We start from the raw sequence: 17,188 nt of genomic DNA, 5'->3' as shown, positions 1-17,188 counted from the left end.
GACACCACCTCGGTGCCATCCGGATCTTGGCGCGTTGTGTTGCCTTCGGCCTATTCGCACATCGGTCCGCTACTGACGCCGCCTCACGTGCCAACGTATTTTCTCCTAATTTTACACCCTATGCCGCATAACAGGTCATGTGACTTGTTTATAAAACTTTTCATTGGTTCATTTTACTTTTGGTTTCCTAATGATGGAAGGCTTGATCATGTGACCTAAAAACAACACTTTTCATAGGATGAAAACTTTTTTTTTTCCCCAAACGATGAAAGCCCCACCTTGTTTCTGGATGTTTCAGACTGAAGCTGGCGTCAGCATGAAAGCACCACCATCTCGTAGCTCAGTCGTGGTCATTCCGCGAGCAATCATGGCAGCCGCTCCCCACCAGAAGCCTGCAGGAGTCGGAGCCCCCAAAACTTTTGATGAATTCTCAAGGCGGAGGGGACGCTTTCGAGAATGAGGTCCAAGACCTAGCAGACAAGCGTCCGATTTCCAAGGTGTCCCAGGGCCATTTCAGTGGACCAGGCCCAAAAAGGAAACAGCCTGCCGCCATTTTGAGAGTCCTGTGACAGCCGCCTATCGCTGCACCGCAAGAGTGGGCGCAACTCAGCTGAATTGCGGCTTTTGACACAGTGGACCAAAAACGGACGGAATGGCAACTGAAACGGTAAAGGGGCGCCCCACTACAACAGACGAGACTCCACCTGGAGAGGCCCGTTCACGCCGCCTCCCCCGGGGCGCTCCACGCCGTTATTCGGAGCAGCATTGTAGGATACCAAAACCAGTGCGGCAACTTACTGGACATCACCTTGGTGCCATTGTTCTGCTGCCTTGGAACTATTCGCGCAACAGTTTGCTACTGATGACCCACCCCCCGCGACGCCCCATGCCGTTATTTGCTGGGTGGCAACTTACTAGACATCACTTTCGTGTCATCTAGATTTCGGCGCGTTCTGCTGCCTTGGAACTATTCGCACAACAGTTTGCTACTGATGACCCACCCCCCGCGACGCCCCACGCCGGAAATCTGGACGTTGTGCTGCGTTGGGACTATTCGCACAGCCGACCGCTACTTCGTTGTTTTTCCCTAAAAATGTTTATATGTTATTACTATTTTTGTTTTCTTGTATATATTTATAAATTATTAAAGTTTTATAATCTTACTACTTTGTCGGAGTGCTATATATTTTTAATGTGACACATAATTGTAAAAACTTTGATGTACAAAGAGTCATCCCTGGAATCTTCCGCTTCAGGCTCGGTCCCCTCCCCAATCACAATACAGGATGGTTTTCAGATAATAGCAACGCTTCTGCTGTGACGGATCTCATCGAGTGTGGGCCTTGATCTACTATAACTCCTTTGAAGAGGGGTGATTCTTTACAGCTGTGGCCATAAACTACATCTGCAGGGCTAGCTGATACCCTAGGACCAGCCTGGACAATCGGACACAGAGGAAAAGGAGTGTCAGAGGGTGCGGTAGTGAATAGGGCGAAAGGGAGGTGTCGGGCGGGCACAGGGTGTGATTCTCAGGGAACAGCAGCGCAGATGGGGGAGGTTTATTACCCATGCATAAGACAGAGAGCGGGGGTGACCACTGCCTGGGGGAGATGCTTGCGAGGGTGGGGAGCCATGCTAAGGATCGACAGCGTGCACAGAGTGGGTCTGGTCAAGGCATCTAAAATGGCTGCCGTGCACGACAAAAGTGTGGCATTTGAAAAAAGACAAGATGGCGCAGACAATGTTTTTCAACACTTCCTGATTTCCTTCGAATCGAACGTTAACAGACGTTGGGGCATATTACCAAAGTTAAGCGATATTTATCCCTAACGATGCTTAGCAACGATTTTTTTACCGTCAGAAATTATCGCAGATAAACCTTGCTATTATCAAGGTTTATCGGAAATACGATAAAAAACGACCGCAATGCATTAATATCGCTGAAAACTCAGCGATATTCATGCATTACCGAGCTAATGCTCTTAGCCATGTTATCCACCTCCCATTGGATAACATGGCTAAGAACTGCTCAGGGCAGGTGGTAGCTTTTAGAGATATTCGCCCTTATCTCGAATATTTCCAAAAGTTGATAATAGGAGATAGCGATGTTAGCGACTGTTTCCAGTCGCTAACATCTTGGCATGCCCACTTTGCATGTCATTAGTGATAAATATCACTCACATGCAAAGTGGGGCCCAAGATGGTCGCTATCTTCTACTAGCCGTCGCTAACTGGTGTTAGCAACAGCTAGGTAATACACATATAATTTTATCTCCGCGAAGCGGAGCGCTGTTACAGATATATATCTTGTTTCTGAACGTTAATTTCTCAAAATGCACTGAAGCACATATATTGAGACCTAGCAAAGGCACATCGGGCTACCAGTCCCTACAATTTTGCCAAGTTTCGAGCAAATCCATTCAGCTGTTCGATCCTACCGAGAGACAAGATGGCGGCCGCTACGGACTGTTTGGAATGTTTACAGACACCGGAGAGCCAATCAGCTTCGCTTCGCAAAGCTCCGTAACGCGAAAAGTACGCGAAGCGGTGCGCTGTTACAAATATATACCTTTTTTTGAACGTTAATTTCTCAAAATCCACTGGAGCACATATATTGAGATCTAGCAAAGGCACATCGGGCTACCAGTCCCTACAATTTTGCCAAGTTTCGTGCAAATCCATTCAGCTGTTCGATTATTATTATTTTTTATTTTTTTTTGCCCCGCGGGGCCCTTTTAAAACCTCCACATCAAACCTAGGGGGTGAGCGACAATGTACTATGCCCCCTTATGGTCATTTGCCCCTTCGCTTTGGCCTCCTCTTGTCTCTCGATCCTACCGAGAGACAAGATGGCGGCCGCTACGGACTGTTTGGAATGTTGACAGACGCCGGAGAACCAATCAGCTTCGCTTCACAAAGCTCCGTTGCGCGAAAAGTCCGCGAACCAGAGCGCTGCCCGGTCCGCTGTTACAGATATATATCTTTTTTTAAACGTTAATTTCTCAAAATCCACTGGAGCACATATATTGAGACCTACAAAAGGCACATCGGGCTACCAGTCCCTACAATTTTGCCAAGTTTCGTGCAAATCCATTCAGCCGTTCGGGCTAAAAGTGAGGCCAACCGCCCTATGGAAATTAACATGGGAAAAACGCGTTTTGGGACCCCCCTTTTTTCTCGGCCCCCCCTTGACGAACCCCCCCCAAATTTTCAAGGGCTGCTCAGAAACAAAATGTGCCATTTTCCTGAAAATTTCAGCCAATTCCGTCCACAAACGCCAAAGTTATTAGACATAGAATTTTCAAAAAACCCATAGAGAAAAAATCCTAACTATATATACCTACTGGCGACCGCCAGTAGGTAATATACCTGCTGGCGACCGCCAGTAGGTAATATATATATATATATATATATATATATATATATATATATATAGAGAGAGAGAGAGAGAGTTAATTGTATCTGCATTTATCCATATTTATTTTGGTGTTTGTGAAACATGAAGCTAAAACTGGTATCGTCGCACGCATTTTTTAACTGATAAATGTTGTAAACTCATACTTCGGAGCCTGACAGGCTTCAATGTTATGACCATTCACAGATAAGTCAATACGCAAATGAATTTTAGTATTGCCCTTGTGCCTATTTACTTCCTCATTTAAAAAATGTCTGTACTTATCTGTGAAAATCAGTTAAAACAGAAAACAATATATCATGCACTAGTCATATGGCAGGAATGGGTACCAGTCATATTTGCAAAGCAAATTATGAATTACTTTTTCTTTGTGGGGCAACACCTGTGGAAAATCAGCTCTGGACACAGATCTCCTGCATTCCATGTGATGTTTCAGCAATGGCTGATCGGTTGCAACAAGAGCCGTGCGGGTATAGAGGTAAAAACGTTTCTTTTTATCTTGGGTATTCATAAAACCGAACCCTAACTTGTTTTACAGAGTACTGCTGATTGTCCTTCATTTAACCTGGAAGGGTGCAATAAAGAATGATGAATAATTGATGAAACAATTTAATAGATCAAACGTGCATGCACCTTTCATCAGTGCAATAAAAGAACCTCGAAAAGTCTGTAATTAGACTTTCACTTCGCCCGTGTCTAGTTCACAAATTACAATCTTTTCTATATCAACCTTTTGTGCCATTACAGCAGAACGTCTTATAAAAAGCAAACTCAATGTGTGCGATGAATGAATATTGAAATGTTGAACTGAAAGCTTCCTACAATACAATGTGTTAAGTTATTCCGGCTCTGCTCTAATTTGCGGCACTTTAAAATTACAGGAATCTCATTATTTCCATGAAAATGTCAAGATGAAAAAGCCTCTTTCATAATCGAAGTACAGTTCATAAACGCTGAATTTTAATTAATTGGAAAAGACCTGAAGAGACATTACAAAACAGCACTCGGCATTTTGTTTAGACACTTAATTAATATCATCTAATTTTCGGTAGCAACAGACGGGCGGTGTAGATTTCTGGATGGTCTGTTGTGTCTATTCACAAACCTAATGTTTCCTATCGTTCTCAAGTCTCTCTCCCTCCCAGCTTCTCAACATTAAATAGGCATGTACACATTTTTTTTATGAAGGGGACATTTTTTTTTTATAAAAGAAATTGCTAGCAGCAGATATACACAGATGGTCTGTGATTTAGTCACATAATGCAACAGGTGGAATTCATTTTTATTTTTCCCATTCTGACCACATATGACCCTGATGATAATCTGGCTCTTGATACAAGATAGTATTGAAAGCGCTGAGGCGTATGTAGCGCCTCACTATCCTGAAAGAGCGTTCCCTCGTATGCATAGGGAGCATGGCCCCATGCGAATGACAGACTCACTTGGCCTGCGTGCCAGCGCTCTATTACCGACATGAGTACAGAGGCAAACATGCCCTTAGGAGGTGCACTGACAGAGCGTTACAAAAATGTGGCACACTGGGGACAGCCCAGTCAAGAAAGAGGGGTCCCAAGGACCCCCCCCCCAGACAACCCTTGCAGGTAGGTGTGATTACTGTACTCGCCTGCAAGAGGATCTCAAACCCCAGGTGGGTTGCACAGAGAAACATGGAGCAGCTTTGAAACAGTTGCTCCATGTTTCACTGAATGCTTTGCCCACAGGGCTGCACGAGTTTGTGGCTGCATTGAGAGCAGCACATTCATCATAATAGGTATACTGTTCGTTTGCGCCCAACGCCCCTGTTTAATGGTCACCGTGGAGCAAAAGAGCACAGTGCACCAAATCAGTGATACTGGCACTGGCTGCAAACAAGTTGGGTGGAAACACCACAGTTTCCTTCAGAAGATTTAAAGACGATGAGAAATGTAGACACATTATCATATATAAAGAATATTATTTCCTTTTTTATAAAAACAGCACTTACTTTGGTTTCTCTCAGTAAAAACTGCAAATCTCTCCCGCTAAGTATTCCATGGTTTTTCACGTAACTGGGGATGTGGACAGTGCTGCTTCCGTGGACTGTGCCATGTACCTCCATGTATGTGTGAATGATGTCCAAATAGCTCTTCTTATCCTGAAGAAACAGAAGAACAGTTCTATAGATGCATACATGGAAAATGCAGCAGCACACAAATGTAGTACAGTAGAAGTATAGTGTGAACATACTATACTATTACCAAAAACTCTGAAATTCACCTTTTATAGTTAAATGAAGTAACTATAACTTGCACACTTGCAAGGCACAATAATGCCATCAATTATGTAATTTGAGATGTCATCCGTGATGTATCGATGATATAAACGTGTCATGAGTGACTTACTGTGTGAGGTCATATTCTGTCCACAGCAAGTGGGCAAGTTATAGTTACTTCATTTAACTATAACTTGTGAATTTTCGCTTTTTTTGCTTAAAATGTTACGATTTAACTTACATTTTCATCTAACTATAACGTCACTTAAACCTTGTTATTTTTAATTGAATTTCTGCACTTTTTCAATGTAAAGTAATATTTTTTTTACCATTCCTAACTAAAACATCACTTTAAACTTTGTGTTTATCAGTGAATTTCTGGCATTTTTTTCTTAAATGGAAAGTAATGTTATAACCATCCCCTGTGTCCAACCCCTCACAGGCGACCTCCATGCCACTCGCAGCCTTCGGAAATGCACAGCTTGGAGATGGCCGTAGGGTCTGGCCATTGGCCAGGTCCTGTATCCAACCTCCTGCGTGTTGCAGAGCTCCCCCCACACACATGCATGGCTTTGAGCCCTGGCACCCAACCATGCAGCGTGCACTGCATGGGTTTGGCCACATGGCCTGGTGTGCCTGGAGAGACACCACCCCCAACTTTTTTTCCCCTTTTTTTCTGTTTTTCATTCCCACTGAACTCACAGAAGAAGTGGGGTTATACTGCTCCTGCAAGAGCCCCACTGGATCACAGCAACAAAAAAAAAAGTAGAACAGTTTAACTTTGCATTTGTTTGTACTTATGCTTTGAATGTCGAGGTGAACCACATTATGTGATTTGAGCATTGTGCCCAGCATATATAGTTAGATGTTGTCTTACCTGCCATATTAGCCGTGAAACCAGCACACTTTGTACATTTGCATACATTCATGTATTTCATTTGAAAGTATTTTTTCAGTATTTACTATTGTCCTTAGAGGGAAACACACTATATATACTTACTGCTAGAGGGCGCTAATCAGATTGACAAAGCCTGCTGTGCAGGTGAAACGCGTCTCTCGTGTCTCCGGGTTGAGGGTGACCTGATACACTAAAGAAGCCATATTCTTACAGCCTCGTGTCCGTGCCTACTTCGTTGGTTCGTTCTGAGGAAGCAGGATTGGATATATATATATATATATATATATATATATATATATATATATATATATATATATATATATATATATATATATATATATATATATATATATATATATATATATATATATATATATTACCTACTGGCGATAGCCAGTAGGTATATATAGTTAGGATTTTTTCCTATGGGATTTTTGAAAATTCTATGTCGAATAACTTTGGCGTTTGAGGACAGAATTGGCTGAAATTTTCAGGAAAATGGAACATTTTGTTTCTGAGCAGCCCCTGAAAATTTGGGGGGGTTTCGTCAAGGGGGAGCCGAGAAAAAAGGGCGGTCCCAAAACATGTTTTTCCCATGCAATTTTCCATAGGGCGGTTGGCCTCACTTTTAGCCTGAACGGCTGAATGGATTTACACCAAACTTGGCAAAATTGTAGGGACTGGTAGCCCGATGTGCCTTTGCTATGTCTCAAGATATAGGCTCCAGTGGTTTTTACGAAAATTAACTTTGAAAAATATATATTGGGCTACATTGGGCTATATATATGTTGGAGCCCAAATGTAGCCCAATGTAGCCCAATGTAGCCCAAAGATGGCCACCAGAGACAAAAAAAAACAAATGTAGCCCAAATATCAGCCAGATGTAGCCCAACTATAGCCCAATGACAGAATGTCCCAGAGTGTTCTAAAGAACAACTAGAGTGCTAACAGTCCTACTTATTACAAAGGTATGGCACACCTGAAGCCATCTTGATTGGAATAAAGTGGTAACTCTTAAAACATTTAATTTAAAAAGGAACAAAATGAGAGGGTTCATTTTGCCATAGAAAGTATGATTAGCGAATATATGACGAAATCCCGCATACCATTAGTCCGCAAAAAAAATCCCGCATGTACTATTAGGCCGCAAATTAAAATAACGAAAACTTTTAGAACGAATATGCCTTTAGCATACACTAAACAACTAAACTACCCTAAACTCTAAAACACTACCCCCAGCATGACCCTACACTACACAAACAGTACAACACTACCCTAAACCCTAAAACACTACCCCCAGCATGACCCTACACTACACAAACACTACCCTAAACCCTAAAACACTACCCCCAGCATGACCCTACACTACGCAAACACTACAACACTACCCAAAACCCTAAAACACTACACCCCAGCATGACCCTACACTACGCAAACACTACAACACTACCCTAAAACACTACCCCCAGCATGACCCTACACTACGCAAACACTACAACACAACCCTAAACCCTAAAACACTACCCCCAGCATGACCCTACACTACGCAAACACTACAACACAACCCTAAACCCTAAAACACTACCCCCAGAATGACCCTACACTACGCAAACACTACAACACTACCCTAAACCCTAAAACACTACCCCCAGCATGACCCTACACTACGCAAACACTACAACACTACCCAAAACCCTAAAACACTACACCCCAGCATGACCCTACACTACGCAAACACTACAACACTACCCTAAACCCTAAAACACTACCCCCAGCATGACCCTACACTACGCAAACACTACAACACTACCCAAAACCCTAAAACACTACACCCCAGCATGACCCTACACTACGCAAACACTACAAAACTACCCTAAACCCTAAAACACTACCCCCAGCATGACCCTACACCACGCAAACACTACAACACTACCCTAAACCCTAAAACACTACCCCCAGCATGACCCTACACTACGCAAACACTACAACACTACCCTAAACCCTAAAACACTACCCCCAGCATGACCCTACACTACGCAAACACTACAACACTACCCTAAACCCTAAAACACTACCCCCAGCATGACCCTACACTACGCAAACACTACAACACTACCCAAAACCCTAAAACACTACCCCCCAGCATGACCCTACACTACGCAAACACTACAACACTACCCAAAACCCTAAAACACTACCCCCAGCATGACCCTACACTACGCAAACACTACAACACTACCCAAAACCCTAAAACACTACCCCCAGCATGACCCTACACTACGCAAACACTACAACACTACCCAAAACCCTAAAACACTACACCCCAGCATGACCCTACACTACGCAAACACTACAACACTACCCAAAACCCTAAAACACTACACCCCAGCATGACCCTACACTACGCAAACACTACAACACTACCCAAAACCCTAAAACACTACCCCCAGCATGACCCTACACTACGCAAACACTACAACACTACCCAAAACCCTAAAACACTACCCCCAGCATGACCCTACACTACGCAAACACTACAACACTACCCTAAACCCTAAAATACTACACCCCAGCATGACCCTACACTACGCAAACACTACAACACTACCCAAAACCCTAAAACACTACCCCCAGCATGACCCTACACTACGCAAACACTACAACACTATCCTAAACCCTAAAACACTACGCCCAGCATGACCCTACACTACGCAAACACTACAACACTACCCTAAACCCTAAAATACTACACCCAGCATGACCCTACACTACGCAAACACTACAACACTACCCTAAACCCTAAAATACTACACCCCAGCATGACCCTACAGTACGCAAACACTACAACACTACCCAAAACCCTAAAACACTACCCCCAGCATGACCCTACACTACGCAAACACTACAACACTATCCTAAACCCTAAAACACTACGCCCAGCATGACCCTACACTACGCAAACACTACAACACTACCCTAAACCCTAAAACACTACCCCCAGCATGACCCTACACTACGCAAACACTACAACACTACCCTAAACCCTAAAACACTACCCCCAGCATGACCCTACACTACGCAAACACTACAACACTACCCTAAAACACTACCCCCAGCATGACCCTACACTACGCAAACACTACAACACTACCCTAAACCCTAAAACACTACCCCCAGCATGACCCTACACTACGCAAACACTACAACACTACCCAAAACCCTAACACTACCCCCCAGCATGACCCTACACTACGCAAACACTACAACACTACCCAAAACCCTAAAACACTACCCCCAGCATGACCCTACACTACGCAAACACTACAACACTACCCAAAACCCTAAAACACTACACCCCAGCATGACCCTACGCTACGCAAACACTACAACACTACCCAAAACCCTAAAACACTACACCCCAGCATGACCCTACACTACGCAAACACTACAACACTACCCAAAACCCTAAAACACTACCCCCAGCATGACCCTACACTACGCAAACACTACAACACTACCCAAAACCCTAAAACACTACCCCCAGCATGACCCTACACTACGCAAACACTACCCTAAACCCTAAAATACTACACCCCAGCATGACCCTACACTACGCAAACACTACAACACTACCCAAAACCCTAAAACACTACCCCCAGCATGACCCTACACTACGCAAACACTACAACACTATCCTAAACCCTAAAACACTACGCCCAGCATGACCCTACACTACGCAAACACTACAACACTACCCTAAACCCTAAAACACTAGCCCCAGCATGACCCTACACTACGCAAACACTACAACACAACCCTAAACCCTAAAACACTACCCCCAGCATGACCCTACACTACGCAAACACTACAACACTACCCTAAACCCTAAAACACTACCCCCAGCATGACCCTACACTACGCAAACACTACAACACAACCCTAAACCCTAAAACACTACCCCCAGCATGACCCTACACTAAACAACCACCACAACTCTACACTACACTAACACAACACTACACTACACAACACTACACTACACTACACAATCACTAACCCACGAAAAAATTAACACAAACCCACTTACCTCTCTCGTCATCGTGGTTTTCACAACGCAAATGCATTTACCATACATGCCTTTAAAACGTAATTCTTTGTAAAGGCATGCGCGATAAATGCACATGCGTTTTGAAAAAATGCGGGATAATGGTATGCGAGGTCAATGACCTTGCGGGATAATGGTATGCGGACTGAAAGTCTGCGGGATAAAAAATGCGGGAAAATGGCTGCAAACCATGATTAGCAGCAGACTTCCCTGGTGAGCACTAGCTTTACTACAGTGATCTAATGAGCAACTAGAGTGCTAACATTCAGAATTTATGGCAAATGTGTGACACATCTGAATGCCTGCTTGATAGAACCAAAGTAAACAAGCATTGAAAATGCAATAGATCTCGCCCTCGTTTAAGTTAAAGCCATTCTGTTTGTAATGAGGTGGCTTTTTAGCTTTGCTTTTATTAGTGTTTTTAAAACTTTCATGTAAATAACATGCATATGTATGCATATATGTATATGTATGCATGCATTTATATTTATATAGATATGCAGATTATATATGTTTATATATGTATATTACCTACTGGCGATAGCCAGTGGGTATATATAGTTAGGATTTTTTCTCTATGGGATTTCTGAAAATTCTATGTCTAATAACTTTGGCGTTTGTGGACGGAATTGGCTGAAGTTTTCAGGAAAATGGCACATTTTGTTTCTGAGCAGCCCCTGAAAATTTGGGGGGGTTTCGTCAAGGGGGGGTCGAAAAAAAAGGGGGGTCCCAAAACGCGTTTTTCCCATTCATTTTTCCATAGGGCGGTTGGACTCACTTTTAGCTCGAACGGCTGAATAGATTTACATGAAACTTGGCAAAATTGTAGATATGGTTTGCCCAACGTGCCTTTGCTATGTCTCAAAATATGTGCTCCAGTGGATTTTGAGAAATTAACGTTTAAAAAATATATATATCTGTGACAGCGCTCCGGTTAGCGCCCCGGTTCGCGTACCTGACGCGTAACGGAACTTCGCGAAGCGAAGCTGATTGGCTCTCCGGTGTCTGTCAACATTCTAAACAGTCCGGAGCGGCCGCCATCTTGTCTCTCGGTACGATCGAGAGACAAGATGTGGTGAAAAACGAAGGGGGAAATGAAGGAAAGGGGGCAAGGTAGACCACTCCTGACCCCCTAGGATTGATGAGGGGGATATTAAAGTGCCCCGCGGGGCAAAAAATAAAAACTTTTTTTTTGTTGCGATTTTACGCCCTAGAGGCGCGTCCCGGTACGCGAACCGGGCAGCTCACCAGGCAGCTCACCGGGCAGCTAACCGGGCAGCTAACCGGCAGCGTAGCTGTCAACATTGTAAACAGTCCGGAGCGGCCGCCATCTTGTCTCTCGGTAGGTTCGAGAGACAAGATGTGGTGAAAAAAGAAGGGGGAAATGAAGGAAAGGGGGCAAGGTAAACCCCTCCTGACCCCCTAGGATTGATGAGGGGGATATTAAAGTCCCCCGCGATTTTTCGCGGTAGAGGCGCTTCCCGGTACGCGAACCGGGCAGCTAACCGGCAGCGTAACGGGAGTCCGCCATCTTGTGTTTTTGGAGCGTCCGGTTCGCGTACCGGGTAGCGTCCCGGTAAGCGTAACAAGGGGAAAACCAAGAGAAACAGTAAAAAAAAAATTAAGGGAATAGATTTCCAGCAAACTTGGCAAAATTGTAGGGACTGTTTGTTTGATGTGCCTTTGCAAGGCCTCAAGATATGTGCACGTGTGGATTTTGTCTAATTAAGGTTAAAAAAAATAGATATATCTGTAAGCGTGCTCCGGCACGCTTACGTTACGGGTTTTGTTTGCGCTGCAGAGCTGATACGTCACGGTTATGCGACGCGTCATGAGGCGTCTCACGTGGCTACGTGATACGTCACGTAATAAAGAATATATTTTACAGCTATAGATATTAGCTTTTAAAAAACCAATGAAATTCACTGAAAAAACCATAGGTTATAGACCATATATAGTTAGGAATTTGCATTTACAAAACCTTGAAAATTCACTGAAAAAACCATAGGTTAGAGACCATATATAGTTAGCTGGACATTTTATTGACATAAAACCAATGAAATTCCATATATAGTTAGTTGCACTAACTATATATCGCGCACCCGCAATCCACTGCTGATGATGTCACATATTACATCATTCATGACATGGTCAGTGACATCACTGATGACATCACTGATGACATCTCAAATGACATCACTGATGACATCACTGATGACATCTCAAATGACATCACTGATGACATCATGACACACCAATACCAGTTACTACATAAGCAATCACTGATTCCTACGTCTACACACACATTCACTCATTCACCCATACAATCACTCATACATACAGTCACTCATTATTACAACACTATCATATGCACTCATACACCTATGCAGACACTCACACACTGCCACTCATCCATGGAGTTACTCACACACCTAGTCAGTCCTGTAAAGAATCAATCACACTTCCATTTCCTCATCTATACAGTTAAACACAGAACACCATACTTCAGTGACATCACTGATGACATCACTGAAGACATCTCAAATGACATCACTGATGACATCTCAAATGACATCACTGATGACATCATGACACACCAATACCAGTTACTACATACGCACTCACTGATTCCTACGTCTACACACACATTCACTCATTCACCCATACAATCACTCATACATACAGTCACTCATTATTACAACACTATCATATGCACTCATACACCTAGTCAGTCCTGTGAAGAATCAATCACACTTCGATTTCCTCATCTATACAGTTAAACACAGAACACCATACTTTTCACACATATACTAACACATACTTACTCTCTTATACAATCACTGATACAAGTACACATTGATATGCACAGAGTCACACACCTCCCAGCCAGCCACACACACACTCAGTCTTCCATACATCCACTCATTCTTCAATATGTAAAACATATTTAAACTTTACAAAAACACACAGACACTAGATGATGTCATCAGTGATGTCATTTGAGATGTCATCAGTGATGTCATCAGTGATGTCATTTGAGATGTCATCAGTGATGTCATCAGTGATGTCACTGACCATGTCATGAATGATGTAATATGTGACATCATCAGCAGTGGATTGCGGGTGCGCGATATATAGTTAGTGCAACTAACTATATATGGAATTTCATTGGTTTTATGTCAATAAAATGTCCAGCTAACTATATATGGTCTCTAACCTATGGTTTTTTCAGTGAATTTTCAAGGTTTTGTAAATGCAAATTCCTAACTATATATGGTCTATAACCTATGGTTTTTTCAGTGAATATATATATATATATATATATATATATATATATATATATATATATATATATATATATATATATATATATATATATATATATATATATATATATATTCCGCTCCCCAAGTTCACCATCAAGGCAATCCTCGCACTCTCGTGGACGGGTGCAGCTAGTATGGCGGTGACCCATACATAAATCAAAGCTCCACTTTCAGGGACGCTCACTCTAGTCAAGGAAAGCAAGTTACATACTAAGAATAGCCCGGGCTCACCTCCTTGGTAGCTTGGCAAGAGCAGTCAGGCTTAGCCCCAGAGGCAATGTGTAAAGAATTTGAACACACACACACAGTAACACAGTGAAACATCACAAAAGTACTCCACACCAGCTTAGGAAAATAGCCACTATTTATCGGAGTCAAACAAGAACAAAATGACAAAACTAACATACACCACTCAAGATATGAATTTTCAAAGACTAAATCAAATATAGCTTTTAGAAAAGAATAGCTCCAACAGGGCTATCTGGTTGCGCTTGACATGGACAGCGCCATAAACTCCGTCTGACCTCGATGACGCAAGCTGCGGCATCAGGAGTCATGTGGACCCCAGTACAGTACCTTGTAGGCATCAGAAATCAAAGACTATGCAAGATGCAGGAAAGGTGAGGCGTCTTGGAGGCAAGTGGACGTTGGTTCCTTACTGCTATGTAGGTCGTTGGCACCACTGCACTCAAGGACAGCGCATTACACAAAGGAAGTGAGGCATCACTGAAGCAAGTGAGACATTGGTTCCTGGCAGCCATGCAGAGTCGTGGAGTCGCTGAAGCTCGTTGACGTTGTGCGGCGCAGGGGAGGTGATGCAGCAGTTGCAGACTTCACACCTAATTCCTTACTGAAGAGCGGCGTCTATAATGCATTGCAGGTCAAGCCGCGAGGCTTTGGTTTTGTGCAATCGAGGACGAACCACTGGGCCACAGCTGTGGTGTTGAAGCAGTGCCTAAAGGGCGGCGGTGGCGGGGTGCTGAGACTCCTGCAGTGGTGGTTCTTCAGAGGTGCTGCGTCGTCATCAGAACCTATGTTGTAAGTCGCAGTCGCTTCATTGAGCAGGGACCCAAGCATTGGGGCAGGCGGTAGCACGGCTTCAATGTTGCAGGCAAGCGCCAGTTCCGAAGTAGCTCGACATTGGGTTCTTCTGGTAGCACTTACAATGGCCCAGGAAATGGATTTAGCACCACTTGGCAAGTAGGGCTTTCAGCAGCAGGGGAGCCCAGGTGCTACAGGTGAAGTCTTTGATGGCCCTCAGACTTCCAAAAGGCAAGCTCAAATCAAACTCTTGGAGAAATTTTAGAAAGCAGGATGTAGAGAGCAAAGTCCAGTCCTCACTCCCAGTACAGAAGCAGCAGGTAGCAGGCCACCACAGCAAGCAAACACCAAAGTGGCAGTCCCTTCTGGCAGCACAAGAGCTCTTCTTCCTGGCAGAATGTCCTCAGTCCAGAAGTGTTCAGAGTATATGGTTGTTTTCATAAATATGAAGAACCCAAGGGTAATAAGGGACCAAGGATACAGGTATTGTCAAAGGAACAAAGGTCCCTTACTCATAAGATAGTACAATATAAAAACAGAGAAATACATTGAAGTCTATGAAAAATGTCCATATGGACAATGACAAAATATTAAGTTATAGATCAATAGCACATTAGTAGAGTGGGAAAACAAAACACAAAGGAAGTTAGAAAACTTTCAACCTCTGGCATTATTTCATGTGATGCCAATAAAAACATAATAGTTATGTCACGAGTAACGTGATAATAATCAAGTACTCATGCACATATCAAATATAAAACAATCTAGATCATGGTACTTGACCTTAGTACCATGACCTAGATTGTTGATTCATATTTTAAATACTTTCTAGGTAAAGCTCTATCTTTCTGCACATTTTGTCTAAGTCATTTAGGCTGTAGTGCTGTTCAGAAATTCGTATGGAAATTGGTCCTAACTATAACCACACACACACACACACACATATATATATATATATATATATATATATATATATATATATATATATATATATATATATATATATATATATATTCAGCTGGAGCAAGATCTTGGTGGTTTAAATAATGCATCATAATGAATTACTACCAAATTGTACTAAATAAATAATCCTTACATCCACCTCTAAAATGACTGCAAATGCCCCTTGCTTCTTCAAACTACATCTTTAGAACACTGCCATGATCGATGTACTAAAAACAGGCCATCTGCAGGAGTCAAAATGATTTAAAAGCCCCAGCTTTTCTAAGACATCATGGTGGCAAATCACAAAAACATAGTGTATGCCTATATATGGCCGTCTGGCTGAATCTCAAGCATATTCATAGCATTTTTCGTTTAAGGTGCTTTTTTTCCCATAATAAAAAGTGTTGCATTGTAAAATCTGCCTGACCACTTCTCTTTCCCTTTGATAGCTGGGAATATCCACTCGTTGCCATCAAGTTCAAGAGAACATGTGCATAGAGAACACAGATGTCTGTATACTAAGCCATGCAGGTCTTCTTATTTGTGAGAATATATGGCAATTTATTGATGTGATTCATGCTTTGTTAATCACAAGGAAGTTTGTGCAGTTTAAGCAGTGGAGTCCGGCACAGGTAAGAGCGGTGAGGCGGGGGTCAGGTAAGTCGACATACAACATAATAATTTAAATAAAATTGAAAAAAACAACACTTGCCTTTCCCTAGCCGCATCCCGGAGTGTTTTTTAAATTTTTATTTAACTTATCCCGTCGTATGTTGACTTCCCCTCTCCCCACCCCACCGCTCTTACCTGTGCCGGCCACAACTAATTTTTTTTTGCTTGAATATGTTTTATTGCATTTTTTTTTTACTTGAAAACATACAAAAGCAGTTAACACAGCCGTGTTGCAGAACACACATGACATGTCGCAGCAGTTGTCCATATGTGGTGATATATACAACGAAGTGAAAAGGATAACAAAGCATAAAATAGCGAGAAAAACATGGCAGGTCATTAGAGAGATGATCAATAACAACTGTTCGCCAATCTGGTCCGTCTGTTCCCTCACACTATATCACCCAAGCACCTGGTCGTGGACACCCACTTTGTAACATCAGTGGTATAGGTGAAAATTATGCGCATATCAAGAGAGAGAGAGAGAGGACTAGAAAGCTAGTCCGGGTCCCCGTAGTTTATATGTGTTATCAAA

General features: G+C 42.8%; 1 protein-coding gene across 2 annotated transcripts in view; it reads right to left on the bottom strand.

The window, feature by feature from the left end:
• Positions 1-17,188, bottom strand: part of MGAT5 (alpha-1,6-mannosylglycoprotein 6-beta-N-acetylglucosaminyltransferase) — an 863,195-nt gene that overhangs the window by 162,778 nt on the left and 683,229 nt on the right. For both annotated transcript variants that reach the window (XM_078682019.1, XM_078682020.1), the window contains exon 12: positions 5,400-5,549. In XM_078682019.1, the coding sequence (XP_078538145.1) occupies positions 5,400-5,549 (150 nt within the window). The remainder of the gene's footprint in view (positions 1-5,399; positions 5,550-17,188) is intronic.

Source organism: Lissotriton helveticus, chromosome 3_1, assembly GCF_964261635.1.
Source record: "Lissotriton helveticus chromosome 3_1, aLisHel1.1, whole genome shotgun sequence".
NCBI lineage: Eukaryota > Metazoa > Chordata > Amphibia > Caudata > Salamandridae > Lissotriton > Lissotriton helveticus.
The sequence above is the reverse complement of the archived record's forward strand: the minus strand, read 5'-3'. Positions and strand labels throughout refer to the sequence as shown.